Source organism: Schistocerca americana, chromosome 4 (assembly GCF_021461395.2).
Source record: "Schistocerca americana isolate TAMUIC-IGC-003095 chromosome 4, iqSchAmer2.1, whole genome shotgun sequence".
In the NCBI taxonomy this organism is placed as follows: domain Eukaryota; kingdom Metazoa; phylum Arthropoda; class Insecta; order Orthoptera; family Acrididae; genus Schistocerca; species Schistocerca americana.
This window is the reverse complement of record NC_060122.1, coordinates 673,065,891-673,080,606: the sequence shown is the minus strand read 5'-3', so window position 1 is coordinate 673,080,606 and position 14,716 is coordinate 673,065,891. Positions and strand designations below refer to the sequence as shown.

At 44.5% G+C, this 14,716-nt stretch overlaps 1 protein-coding gene across 4 annotated transcripts in view; it reads right to left on the bottom strand.

Moving 5' to 3' along the window:
- LOC124612260 (cAMP-specific 3',5'-cyclic phosphodiesterase 4A-like) overlaps positions 1–14,716 on the bottom strand; it is a 329,771-nt gene that overhangs the window by 282,191 nt on the left and 32,864 nt on the right. For all 4 annotated transcript variants that reach the window (XM_047140347.1, XM_047140348.1, XM_047140349.1 and 1 more), the window contains exon 2: positions 5,460–5,523. In XM_047140347.1, the coding sequence (XP_046996303.1) occupies positions 5,460–5,523 (64 nt within the window). The remainder of the gene's footprint in view (positions 1–5,459; positions 5,524–14,716) is intronic.

Here is a 14,716-nt window from a genome sequence, read left to right as displayed (position 1 = left end):
ACTGCAGCAGATACTCTTAACATATTGTGTTACATCTAGTCTTTCCGTAAAGAGGAACATATATTATCCACGTTTATCGTAAACTAACCGTATTTTGTTATTTGTTAGTAACTATATCTAACCTCAAAAAGTTTTAGGAAATTCGTAATTTTTACCACAGGGTCTTCTATTGCCCTAATAGAAATCTCATTTTGTGTATTTGCTGCAATTCTTACATGGAATAAGTAATTTTTTAGCTCGACAGATATCAAAGACAATCAGCAGGCTTAGTTTATAGTTATTTGTTCACTGTTCTGTAATACTTTGCACCAGACAAAATGCAGCAATGCAGCGCCACGGCGAGTGCTATTCCCGTACACGGGATCATGTTCATAACTACTGCCAAACGATTGGCAGCTACTGCAAATCAGTGTGTTGGAAGAGCTCATGTAACTGTGTTGCCAGTACTAAAGGCTCCTCAAGTACTATTCTTTCCTGCTGATTCTGTCCCCTCTGCAGAAAGTACGGGATTTGTCAATAGTCGTCCATTTGACTGCGAGCAGTGCTTTAATGGTAGATCTATGGGTCTTGTAACGTGGACTGGAACCAGGGTGGTATACCGATCCCCCTAACCAACAAGTTCTAGGTGCTGTGTTTCCGTGAAGCCGAGCCAGTGGAACTCACTTCACCAGTTTTCGGGAAGCTTGTTTTGTCAGATGTCAAGATGAGACAAACGCAATAGGACAGGGGTCTATTAATTGTCGGCAGTTCAAACGTACGCCGAATATTGTAACCCTTAGTGAAATGACAACAAGGGACAGGAATGGACGCCAGGCACACTCAGTGTGTTTGCCTGGGGGCCTCATTCAGTGTGTTGAAGAGCCTATTCCGGCAGCCAGCAATGCAAACTGTGGCGCACATTGAAATAAATGATGCCTGTCGTCTAGTCTTTGAGGTTATACTTGGGTCATTCCAGCGACCGGAGGAGAAGGTTGAGAAGACCAGCCTTGTGCACAGAGTCTCAACGAAGCTCACCATTTGCTGCTTTGTCCCCAGAACTGAACCAGAGACTTCGAAAGTTCTGTGACAAGCTACGGTGCCACTTCCTGGACTTGCGGCATAGTGTTGAAAACTGTAGGATCCCCTCAAATGGGTCAGATGTACACTACAAATCAGAGGCTGCTACTCAGGTAGCTGACTGTGTATGGGGTACGCATAAGGTTTTTTAATATATCAGGCGACTCTCCATCCAATCCAAACAACGATAGCTGTAGGAAACCCAGAAGTATCAGTGTTAGATCGAAATAAATGCCTCCTACAGGTGAGAATATTAAGATCCTAGTGGTTAACTGCCAAAGCATTCGCAAGAAAATGCCAGAGTTGGAAGCGCTCGTGCAAAGCAGTGAAGCTCAGATAATACTAGGGATATAAAGCTGGTTGGAACCTGAAATTAATAGTAGTGAGATTTTTAGGGGAAATTTAACTGTATAGCGAAAGGATAGGCTACTGGGAAATGGAGGCGGTGTATCTGTTGCAGTAGACGAGAAACTAAAATTCACCGAGACAGAAATTTGAGCTGCATGTATCTCACATGCAGCTCAAATTTCTATCTCGGTGAATTTTAGTTTGGGCAAGACTCAGTAACAAGGGTAGGCATAAATTGGTAATTGGGTCCACCTATCGTCCACCAGGCTCATATCCTGATATAACCGAAAACTTTAGGAGGAAACTGCATTTCGTTTATACCTAAGTTCCTCGACCATAGTGTAATATCAGTGGAGACTTTAATCATCCAACGATCAACTGGAAAAAGTACAGTTTTCTTAGTGGTGGGTCACAGGACGTCCCGTGAAACATTACTCACGCCTTCTCTGAAATCTATGAAGAACAGATAGTTCGGAACCCCACTGATGATGGAAATACATTGGATCTTATGGCAACAAACAGACGTGACCTCTTTGAGGATGTCCACATCGAAACTGGTGTACGTGATACTGATTTGGCTGTGGCAACATTGATTATCAAAGCACAAAGGGCAACTAAATCAAGAAGAAAGATACAGAGGTTCACTAAATTGTATTTAAAAAATCAGTAGTGTCATAAATCAATAAGGAACTTGAAACTTTCAGCGCAAGGCGGGAGCATGCAGAGGAACTTTGGCTCAAGATTAAAATAATGATTGACCATGCACTGGACAGATTTGTACGCAGTAGAACAGTTCATAACAGGAGGGACCCTCCACAGTATACAGTAAGAAACTTCTATAGAAATAGAGACTACTGAATAATATACGTAAAAGAAAGCATAGGACTGCAGATAAAGAGATGCTGAAATTCTGGTCGTGTGTACAGACTGTTAGTGGCACCTAAGTTAAGCGCCCAGTCCCTAGCGAATGTGACAGGAACTAAAATTAATGGTAGCAAAGCAAAAGCAGGTAAAATGGGACGTACCCTTTGCCGTGCCCTTTGCAATGGTTGGCAAATTATGAATGTAGACGTAGATGACAACTCTCAGGTGCATGTACTTACGTAAGACTACAACAAGCATACAGAGAAAAATTTGCAAGAGGATTCCACTGAAGAAAACGTGTGTAAGCACCTTTATAAGATCCTCTAATATTACTTCCGTGATTACAACCTTGTCCGCAACGTTCACTGATAGGAATCGAGTGTTTCGCAACTATTGGTTGAATTAAATGTGCAACAGCAACTCCAGTTTTGTGAATGCTTTTAACAAATTCCGAAGACCATTCCTTTATTTCAGATTTATTAATTTCCTTATTGAAGAAAATTTAAACCACGGTGAATATTGTCTTTTCGACATAATCGAATCAGTAGTTGCATCAACAATAACTGTGTAGTATTTCTCATTTTCTCTCTGCATCATGGTGGCACACCTGACATAGGTAGAGCTAGAAATAAATTCTTTCTGGGTGTCACTTAAAGATATGCACTTTTAAACGCTTTCTAGCTTGTCCGTATCTGCCCTTGCTAATATGTTTTGCAGTAACTGGATAATAGTGATTCAAGAGCTCTAATATTCGGAGGAAATTTCCATTATTTGCATTTCCAATTTTCTGAGATGAATCTCTGAACGTCAAGCCTCTTCGACCAAGAAATAATGTCACATCATGTAACATGAGAGGTGCCATGCAAGTTGACCATTCTAGGGACGAACAAAAGAATAACATTACTTCTTTACTTCCCGAGTATCGGCATGGTCAATTTACCTCTTTCACGTCATTTCATTTCTTCATTTTTACGATTCTTCCGGGACAACTAAATACAAATAGGTATATCAAATACATACATTTTATTTTGCTCTACAAAGCAACATATTTTCTGTGTATTTCATGTAAAATCACTTTGTGATGGAATCAGAAGTGCCTTATCTTTGAATGTTGTTGGCAGGCCTACGAAATTAAAACGACGACTCACAGCTGTTGCCGTGTACGTTTTTTGGTGACATGTTTCGGCAATATTTCCAACAACATTTAAAGAAAGCACATTTTTGACTCCATCACCAGGTGGTTTCAGCATACGCTGTTTAAAGAAAATATAGTGCATTCAAGATTAAACACGAAATAGAATTGTAGGCAATTGAACTGTAAGAATAATAAAAGTGAAGAATTGAAGCAGGACCTAGACTGGCTTTACTGGTGCTGGGGCAATGTTCTTTTATTTATTATATTGTACAAAGTTTATTTTACAATAGTATTCCGATATTTGCCGACTGAGCACTCTGGATCCGAACCCTTGAGACACTTTGGCCTCCTATGATGTTTGGGCGCAGGGGATTTTCTCCCCCCCCCCCCCCCCCCCCCTCCTCGTCGTCTGGACTGTTTACTAATAGCATATATTTATGTGCCCTACAATTGTTCATTCGACAACCCAGACCGAGAAGTTTGTAGCCGAGATTGACACAGAATTGTCTAAATGTCTGATTTAGACCTTTTAATCAGTTCCAATCGAGAGGATCGTGATCAATTCTGGGTACGAAGCAGCAAAAACAGTCAACATGCTTCTACCATGCTAGCTGTCTTCACCAATTGAGCCAACCATCTAAAGTATGTTGTTCCATACGGTACGGGCACTGCTGGACGCCCACACAGGGCAGGCGCAGGTTGGGTAGGCTACTCACAAAGTTCCCCTATCACACGCATTCTGTGCATACGCTATCCACCTGGGCACTCTTGCCTGTGGGTTCTCAGCCAGTGGACTACGACTGCGTACCCAAAAGCCATGCCGACTTCAGCTATAGTCTGCAACCAGTTACACGGGCGAAGTTCAATAGCTGCTGGCACGAACCTCCGCCAGATACTGGATGAGGCCTCTTAACAAATGCACATAGGCGTTCTTTCTGATCAACATACACACCCACTGTGTTTGTCTCGATTTGGCAGCAAAACATAGCACTGGCCCAACAGACGAGTTATCCAGTGTTCGCTGACATGTGTTATCGACATTAGGCAGAACCTCGTACCTGTTGCTAAGGTGTAAAGGGACAACTGCACCACCAGTAACCACAGTCAACTGTCAGCTATAGATACACAAACCCACCACTGCCAGCGAATCATCCTTGAGTGGGGCAAACCGGTGAAATGATGTGCATCGGAAGATGAGAAACATCGGGGTTCCAGGCTGTCACAATTTTTGTCAATGATGCCTCAAGTCACTGCAGATTAGGGCAGCAGTATTATGCCCGCCAAAAGTGGCCAATGCAGCTTCCAGCTGTTTTTGGACAGCAGCCAATTTACCTTGTCTTCACACGCAACGCCGTTTCTACCCACTTTCCTCTGTGTTAAACCGTATAAAATTACACATGTGTGGAGGGAGACTGGAAGGGGAGGGGGCGTACTAGTCACTAACAAGGAAATTGCAAGCAGAGTGTAAGAAGAAATCAAATTACGGTTTATGGTGCTGAAGGTAGAGTAAGTTGGCAACCCCCCCTAAAAAAGATGCTGACCCAGTCACCTGATAAGAATTCATCAAGAACATCTGGTTCATTTCACATGAGAGACCTCAGTCCAAATAGTAAATGGTTCAAATGGCTCTGAGCACTATGGGACTTAACATCTATGGTCATCACTCCCCTAGAACTTAGAACTACTTAAACCAAACGAACCTACGGACATCACACAACACCCAGCCATCACGAGGCAGAGAAAATCCCTGACCCCGCCGGGAATCGAACCCGGGAACCCGGGCGCGGGAAGCCAGAACGCTACCGCACGACCACGAGGTGCGGGCTCCAAATAGTATCCCTGATGATTACTTACAGGTCACTCCATAATAGTGGATGAGAATTTTCTCTCAAAACATTATACGATTTGTATACTTGCATTATTTGACAACAGAAAAAAATTAGTCAGCTGCCAATTCTGGTATTTCGATTTCTCAAGTATCTGTACATGAACTAAATTACAGACATAATAAGCAATAGATGTAAGAAAAGTATTCGAAATCATGACTAATACTGACCACCAGTGACAGTATCCAACGTGAACGCGTTGAAAGGCCATTGCGACACACGATCCAGGACACACTGAAACAAACAAGGTAATATATTACATATAAAGAATTTTGAGATAGAAAGAAATTTGGTGCATGTTGAATGAATTTATCGAAACAGTCAGAATGTAACAAACAGACATACTCACCGTCACTGTATCCTCTCTGACCAGTATTGAGACACTGTGGATTACGTCATAATGCGTTCATCTATTCCTGTCCATCCATCCAACTATTAATTCATTTATTTATTCCTGCTCCCACCTGGATTTGCATGCCCATTCTACCTGCCACGCAAAACTCATGTTAAGTCTTGTTTCCTTCAACAATTTCCTATTTCACCTAAGAAGATAACGAATCTATCGGTTTTTTAATTTGTCTCCGTCAGTTTTCTATGTATGCTAAGTAATAATTTATTTACTTACAGTTTTATTTCTTTCTTTTTTATTTACACAGCTTTTTCTTTCAGTTTATTGAACACTAGATTTCGACGTCTGTTCCCAAATTTGCTAGTCAATGCTTTACTCTGTTCACAGGAAAACAGATTGTTCGTAACGATATACAACTGACTGATGTAAAAGTAATTGCGGTAGTTTCCAAGGGAGTATTCGAGGCTGGTACTATTTATAATATACGTAAATGATCTTGTGGATAATGTTGGAAGCTCCAAGGGGATGTTTGCAGATACCGCAGTTGACTAGAGAAAAGTTGGAACTCCAGAAGGCTGTAGTAATATGCAGGAAAATCTATAGGAACACGCACCTGACCTGAATGTAAACCCATGTAACACATTATCCATAAACAGATGAAGATATTCATTACTATTTGATTACACTATTGGCACTAAATCATTCGAAACAATAACAACTGTGGAATTCTGTCGACTCCCAATAATTCAAAGTTCAAGGGACCTTAAAAAAGTTTGAATAGCTGAGAGTTCGATTCAACAAAGGTTTGACTGTTCAATGTGGGAATCATCAGATATCAAAATAAGAGTATACAGTCCAAAAACGTTAAAAAAGAAATTAATGGTCCAATTGTCTAATGACAGAATTAGCAAGAATCGACTACCTAGATGTAACTACATGGAGCAATGGAAAGTGGAATATCACATAAAACAAATTGTAGGAAAAGAACAATCAGTGATGGGATACTCTGGACGAGTTTTGTGCAAATGTAATTCATTCACCAAAGAAATTGCTAGAAAAAAACAATTGTTCAACTATTTCATTAATATTGCACCGATTTTCGGGATCATCGGCAGACTTGATTAATAAAAGAGATAAAGGAGATCCAATGAAGAGTGATGAATTTTATATCAGATTTGTTGGTTTAAAGGTAAAATAATTACACAAGGGAAAGAAGAAAAGAAAGGAGACGTACAACACAATAACAGGAGGAAGGAAGAACCAGAAGAACGTGAGGAGGACAACCAACACTACCATGGACAAAACAGGAAAAGAAAACCACACATAGAAGCAAGAAACAGGTAGAACGGGTAAAAACAAGAGAGCAGATGACCGTGGCTGACCGACCACGAGAATAAAAAGGAATAGTCAGCCACTCTGCGACATATTAAAACATCCACCCTAAAAGAATTAGAGTGGAAAACACAAAGGGACAAAGGACATGCGCTAAAACTAATAAAGAATGAACAAACCCACCGACACGTATAAAACGTAAAACTAAATTAGCCGATGAGGCGTTGTCACTTAAAATTAATGGCAACGAGTCAAGTAACTGAAGAGTCCGTCGCAGGACAGCCAGAGGACAGCTCACCAAGATAAGGGCCACTGTCAGCCGGGCGTCGCACCGACACTGAGGTGGGTCATCACGGCGCAGGAGGTAGCCGTGTGTCACCCAAGCGTGGCCAATGCGGAGCCGGCAGAGAGCCCCTGCGAGAGGCCCGCATGGAGGACTGCCACACATTCGTAGTCTCCTTAATGACACGCAGTTTGTTGTGCGTGCTGAGGTTATGTCATTTCGTCTCCCAAAGCCCCAAAAACTTGCGGCGTAGTACTGAACGCAGGTCAGTTGCAAAGAAGCCGATCTCCATAAGAGTTTTCCCGGCCTGTTTGGCCAGCCTGTCGGCAAGTTCGTTGTCTGGGATTACGACGTGACCTGGGGCCAGACAAACACCACTGAACGACTGGATCGTTCCAGGGCATAGATGGACTCCTGGATGGTCCATACCAAAGGATGACGAGGGTAGCACTGGTCGATAGCTTGTAGGCTGCTCAAGGAGTCAGTACACACAAGAAACGACTCCTCAGGGCATGAACGGATGTGCTCAAGAGCACAATATATAGCCACCAGCTCAGCAGTGAAAACACTGCAGCCATGGGGCAAGGAATGCAGTTCAGTATGTCCTCCATGGACATACGCGAAGCCGACGTGCGCATCAGCCATGAGGCCGTCGGTGTAAACCACTTCATGGCCTCGGTACATGTCAAGAATCGAGAGGAAGTCGCAGCGGATAGCCGCGTGATTAACTGAGTCCTTAGGGCCATTTGGAAGGTCCAGGCGTAGCCGCGGCCTAGGTGCACGCCATGGAGGTGTACGTGAATGGACCTTAAGCATAGGTGGTAAAGGCAAGGACTCCAGTTCGGAAAGAAGAGACTGGACGCTAACTGCAATTGTAAGCCCTGACCTGGGCCATTGATGCGGGAGATGAACCGCCGTGGGTGGGGAAAGGAGACGGTGATTCGGATGCGCAGGAGAACTACGAACGTGTGCAACGTAACTCGCCAGCAGTTGTGCACGTCTAACCTGCAATGGGGGGACTCCGGCCTCCACATGAACGCTGGTCACTGGACTCGTCCTAAAAGCTCCTATCGCTAGGCGAACGCTACAGTGTTGCACTGGGTCGGGTAAGTGCAACGCTGAGGGCGCCGCCGAACCGTACAGCTGACTCCCATAGTCAAAGCGGGACTGAACAAGAGCTCTGTAGAGCTGCAGCAGCTTAGAGCAATCTGCACCCCAGTTGATGTTGCTCAGGCAGCGGAGGGCATTGAGATGCTGCCAGCACTTCCGCTTAAGCTGACGAAGGTGAGGAAGCCACGTCAATTGGGAGTCGAAAATCAGTCCTAAGAAATATGTCTCCACTACAGCGAGTGAATTATCAGTAACGTAAAGTTCTGTTTCTGGATCAACGGTACGACGTCGACAAAAGTGCATAACACACGAATTTGCGGCCGAAAACTGGAAACCGTTGTGCTCCAGGGAAGGGTACCGCTTATGCCGCTGTAGAGCTCGCCAACGCTCCTTAATTGCTTCAGCGACTTCCGGCGACCACCAAGGGACTGCCTTTCGCCGGGGGCACCCTAAGTTTTCTGCCACAGAAACGATTGTTGTAGTCACCTGCTCAACCATCACACAGATGTTACCATGTGGGGGAGATTCAACGGTGACAGCTGCAGACTGATAAATCAATGGCCGAGCCACCCTTAAATGTGTGGCAGCTATAGTATTTAAGGAGCAGAGGTCGAACTGAGGCAGTAAAGTTTCGACATCTCTGCCTCGGCCACTAAGCATGGTGCCACCCCAAAAGGGGTTATAGGCATTAAAATCTCCCAAAAGTAAGAAAGGTTTAGGGAGTTGATCAATAAGTGGAGTTAATACATTCAGGGATACTGCACCATCTGGAGGAAGATATACATTGCAGACAGTTATATCCTGCGTCGGCCTTATTCTGACAGGCACAGCTTCAAGAGGTGTTTGAAGGGGCACAGTTTCCTAAAGACTGAGTTTAGGACATAAACGCAAACTTCCCCTGACACCTGATTATAGGGACTATTTTTCCTGTAGTATCCCATACAGCCGCAAAGGGCAAGGGTCCGCACTGCCAGGAACCAGGTTCCCTGGAGGGCAATGCAGAAAGCAGGTGTAAAGCTTAACAGTTGCTGTAGCTCAGTTAGGCGGTGGAAAAAACCTCCACAATTCCACTGGAGGATTACGTCATCGTGAGACTGGGAAGGCATGGAATACTAAATGAGGCAGTTTACGCCTCAGGGTCACCTGCTGCCACCGACTTTTTGCCAGAGCAGTCTATATCCATTGTGTATGAGGGTCTGGCAAGATCTAGGTCCTCAGCGGACGCCAGGATCTCCACCTCATCTGCAGATGCAGAGCTTGTAGGTGGTGGTGGTGTGGGTGCCATACAATTCCCTTGGTCTTGGGGACCTTCTTTTTGGATTTCTCTCACTGCTCCTTGGGTTTCCCTGGCTGGGAGGACTTCATTGATTCAGTCTCCAGGACTGAAGATGAGCATGAAGCCCTATGATCAGCTGCCTTTGGTCTCTTCGGCCACTGGCAGGTGTCATCTTTCCCACTAGCAGAAACCTGGGAAGGGAGTGACCCAAGGGACCCCTTCCTAGCGAGAGGAGCCGAAGAAACCTGATGCTTCTCTGGCTCGGAAGTGGGGACTGATATCCCCAATGGTTGTGGAGGTGTTGCTCCCAAAGTAGGTGGTGCGCTCTAATTTCCCCTTAGCCTCAGTGTAGGTCAGTCGGTCCATGGTCTTATATTCCATGATTTTCCTCTCTTTCTGTAAAATCCTGCAGTCTGGCGAGCATGGTGAATGATGCTTTCTGCAAGTGACACAGATGGAAGGCGGGGCACATGGAGTATTGGGATGTGATGGACGTCCACAATCCCAAGATGTGACGCTGGAAGCACAGTGGGAAGACATATGGCCGAATTCCCAGCACTTAAAGCACTGCACTGGGGAAGGGATATATGGCTTGACGTCACAGCGGTAGACCATCACCTTGACCTTCTCAGGCAATGTGTCACCCTCGAAGGCCAAGATGAAGGCACTGGTGGCAACCTGCTTATCCCTCGGACCCCGTTGGATGCGCCAGATGAAATGAACATCGTCAGATTGCAATAGAAGGTCCCTGTGGCATATAATACCCTGGACCATATTTAAGCTCTTATGGGGGGTGATGGTAACAGAAACATCCCCCAACTTGTCACAATCGAGTAATGCCCGTGACTGGGCAGAGGATGCTGTTTTTATCAGTACTGACCCAGAGCGCATTTTCGACAAGCTCTCCACCTCCCCAAAATTGCCCTCCAAATCCTGAACAAAAAAAACTGAGGCTTCTTGGACATAAAGTATTCCCCATCAACTCTCGTACATATGAGGTACTGGAACGAATAAGCTTCACTGCCACCCTTAGCCTCGCGTTCCTCCTATGGCGTGGCCAAGAGGGGAACGATTTTGGGTCATATTTCTTAGCATTGAAGTTAGAACTTACCCGCTTAGAGATTGCTGGCGGCGGACCACCAGCAAGAGATGACGTACTAAGCTTCATGGCGTATCTACCGCCCTGATGCCACCCACTCCGACCAGGGGCCTTCCCCATGGGCTCCACCCAGCCTCAGCAAGGGCCACCTGGCAGAATGGGAGTCCCGATGCCCTAGGGAGATGGGCATCTTCTCCATGGCATATGTGGGGAGTTCACGGCGCAGGCATCAGCAGAGCGATCCCTGTGTTGTCAGGGGGCTACAAGCAACAGGGTACATGGCGGCCCCACCACAATGGGCTGGCTACTGTGCTGGGTATGAGGTGCTAATAAGTCCATGGCCATCGTAGGCGCAGAAAGCGACACTTCACAGTGCATGGTGGAAAACGTACTCAGGAAGGGGTCATCGCCCAAGAAGTGGAGAATGAGCGGGACTGCAATGCGACGACGAGAAAGTGGGCTAAAGATCTCAATGCACGATGGACACGATGCACCATGTAAGGCGCCCTTCCCCAATTGTCTCGCTCTTTGGGAAAATGTAGAAAGATGGAGGTGAAACCCGACTTGGGATCATCACGTAAAGGGCGAAACGTGTGAGAGTCCTTTTAGTCGCCTCTTATGGAAGGCAGGAATACCTTGGGCCTATTCTAACTCCCAGACCTGCAGAGGGATTTATATCAGAGTTGGTTAGTGAGAATGAGAGTGTTGCGGAGATTCTCAACTAATTCCAGAGGCAGATGCTACATGGTATTCATCATGTGTCACAGATTACTGTTTCAATTCCAGGAGCAGATGGGTAACATAATACTTTCTCCCACATATGTCTTGTGAAACGAACTTGACGATAAAATCAACGAAATTAGCGCTGATTCAGCGGTGAGGTTTAATCGAGAGTCATTTTTCCTACACACCATTCACGAATGGAACAAATGGTTCAAATGGCTCTGAGCACTATGGGACTTAACATCTGAGGTCATCAGTCCCCTAGAACTTAGAACTACTTAAACTTAACTAGCCTAAGGACATCACACACATCCATGCCTGAGGCAGGATTCGAACCTGAGACCGTAGCAGTCGCGCGGTTCCAGACTGAAGCGCCTAGAACCGCTCGGCCACAGCGACTGGCGCAAATGGAACAGAGGAGGAGGAAAAATAACAGTGGTAACATAAGTACCCCTGCTTGATGAGTATACATGTGAAATTTTGGGAGGCTAACAAACAACGAAATTTCATTTATTGTGTGTATATAGTGTGAGAGCGAGAATACATGACTCAATTGGTAGGTAATAGGGTGAAAAATTTAATACGCAGAGATGCCAACCCTGGTAACAACAACAGTTCTAATCTGGCTGAGCAATGAGACAAACCAAGCTTTCGTGACATATGAGTACGTCGATCCAAGCTACTTCAGCTCTATGCAATAGTTCATTAATCTTAATTGCTTAAGGGCATGCCAGACTTTCAGCAATTCATGACTAGATCTTTTCAGGAAGAATGTGCTGGGCATGACAACCTCGAACACCCTATGTGTCAAAGTAGCTCTGCACAGTCAGGGAAACATGGGGCCTTGCATTATTTTACTGGAAGATAACTTACAGAGACCTCACAAATAAGGTGCAACAACTGGATTTTACACTTTAGAAATTTAATACCTGCTGGTCCAAGTACGAGCTGAGCGAAACAGAGATGATAGTGTTGTGTACCCAGTGGCACCCCAAACCATCAAGCTAGTTGGTGGAACTGTGTAACAATGGCGAATGTTGTCTGGCAATGTTCGTTCTCCTCAAAGCCTCCATACAGGGATACAACCATTGTGATGCTGAACGCAAAACTGGAAATCGTCTGAAAAGACGACGTGGTACCGCTAGGTGTCTACTGCTGTCACTGGGTGCCCTAATGCATGTGCACCTCACTCTGGCACTAGGTCAAGAGAAGGTGCGACAGTGCGAATTAGAAATACACTGAGTTATCCTTCTTTACTTACAGAATTCAAATAGCATTACAACAACTTCCTTGGTACTACTGCTCTGAAATGCTAATCCTTTACATACCCAACAAGCTTGTACTACATTTCTTGTTAAATTGCCATCTGTGGCATGCCGTCTTGACGGTGTTGCAGATTCATAGATGCAGTTCCATCTAACTTAAACTATGCCCCAATATTCCTAAAAATTAGTTATTTTGTCAACTCAGCTCAATAAACGTTTTCATCAATTCTGGATAGAGGATATTCTCTCTTTGTACTCTCCTCCATGAATGTTATGTAAAATGCAGTTAAATATTACTTATATCTACACTATGTGATCAAAGGTATCCGGACAACTGGCTGAAAATGACGTACAAGTTAGTGACGCCCTCCATCGGTAATTCTGAAATTCAGCTTCCACTCTCGCAAGCATGCGTTCAATCAGGTGCTGGAAGGTTTCTTCGGGAATGGCAGCCCATTCTTTACGGAGTGCTATACAGAGGACAGTTATCGATGTTGGTCGGTGAGGTCTGGCACGAAGTCGGCGTTCCAAAACATCCCAAGGATGTTCTACAGGATTAGAACAGGACTATGTGCAGGCCAGTCCACTACAGGGATGTTATTGTCGTGTAACCACTCCACCACAAGCCGTGCATTATTGTAGGTAGGCTGTTTATGTTTTCTTATTGGCAACGTTACGTAGCGCTCTGTATGAAAATCACTGGCTGTGCTGTGTGCAGTCTGTGGCTAGTTTGCATTGTTGTCTGCCATTGTAGTGTTGGGCAGATGGATGTGAACAGCGCGTAGCGTTGCGCAGTTGTGGGTGAGCCGCCAGCAGTGGTGGATGTGGGGAGAGAGATGGCGGAGTTGTGAAATTTGTAAGACTGGATGTCATGAACTGTTATGTATATTATGATTTTTCAACACTATTAAGGTAAATACATTGTTTGTTCTCTATTAAAATCTTTCATTTGCTAACTATGCCTATCAGTACTTAGTGCCTTCAGTAGTTTCAATCTATTATTTAGCTGGCAGTAGTAGCGCTCGCTGTGTTGCAGTAGTTCGAGTAACGAAGATTTTTGTGAGGTAAGTGATTTGTGAAAGGTATAGGTTGATGTTAGTCAGGGCCATTCTTTTGTAGGGATTATTGAAAGTCAGATTGCGTTGCGCTAAAAATATTGTGTGTCAGTTTAAGCACAGTCTTGTATAATTTTTCAAAAGGGGACGTTTCATCATAATCACTCCATTACTGACTTGTCTTTCCTTGATAAACTGGAAATAGTCACAAAATGTTAAGAAGTGAAAATTCATCATTTCTAAATTCATGTGACTACATGACCAAACGTTGCTTGGTTCTACTTCCATATGCCAAGAATCATGCTATGAATAAAATAAACAGTCCTGCACTGTCGTCAAAATATACTCAAAAAGAAACACCCTTTTTATAATGTATGTATGGCTATATGCATAAAATTTCTGTGTAACGAATAGTATGCACTGAAGTACACAGTTGCTCCAGTTGTTAACTTACGTTCTATCACTGAATAGAAACATGTCGTAGTCGCTATCTCTTTCATTCAAAATGCAACACTAACATGAGCAAAAGGTATGCAGATGATTTCAGAGTGTAGGATATACACTGTGTGATCAAAACTATCCAGACACCCCCAAAAACATACTCTTTCATATTAGGTTCATTGTGCTGCCACCTACTCCATATCAGCGACCTCAGTAGTCATTAGAGATCGTGAGAGAGCAGAATGCGGCGCTCCGCGGAACTCGAGGACTTCGAACGTGATCATATGTTTGGGTGTCACTTGTGTCATATGTCTGTTAGCGTGATTTCCACACTCCTAAACATCCATGGGTCCTCTGTCTCCGATGTGATAGTGAAGTGGAAACCTGAATGGACACATACAGTGCAAAAGCGTATACGCCGACCCCGTCTGTTGACTGACAGATTGCCGACAGTTGAAGAGGGCCGTAATGTGTAATAGGCAGACATCTATCCA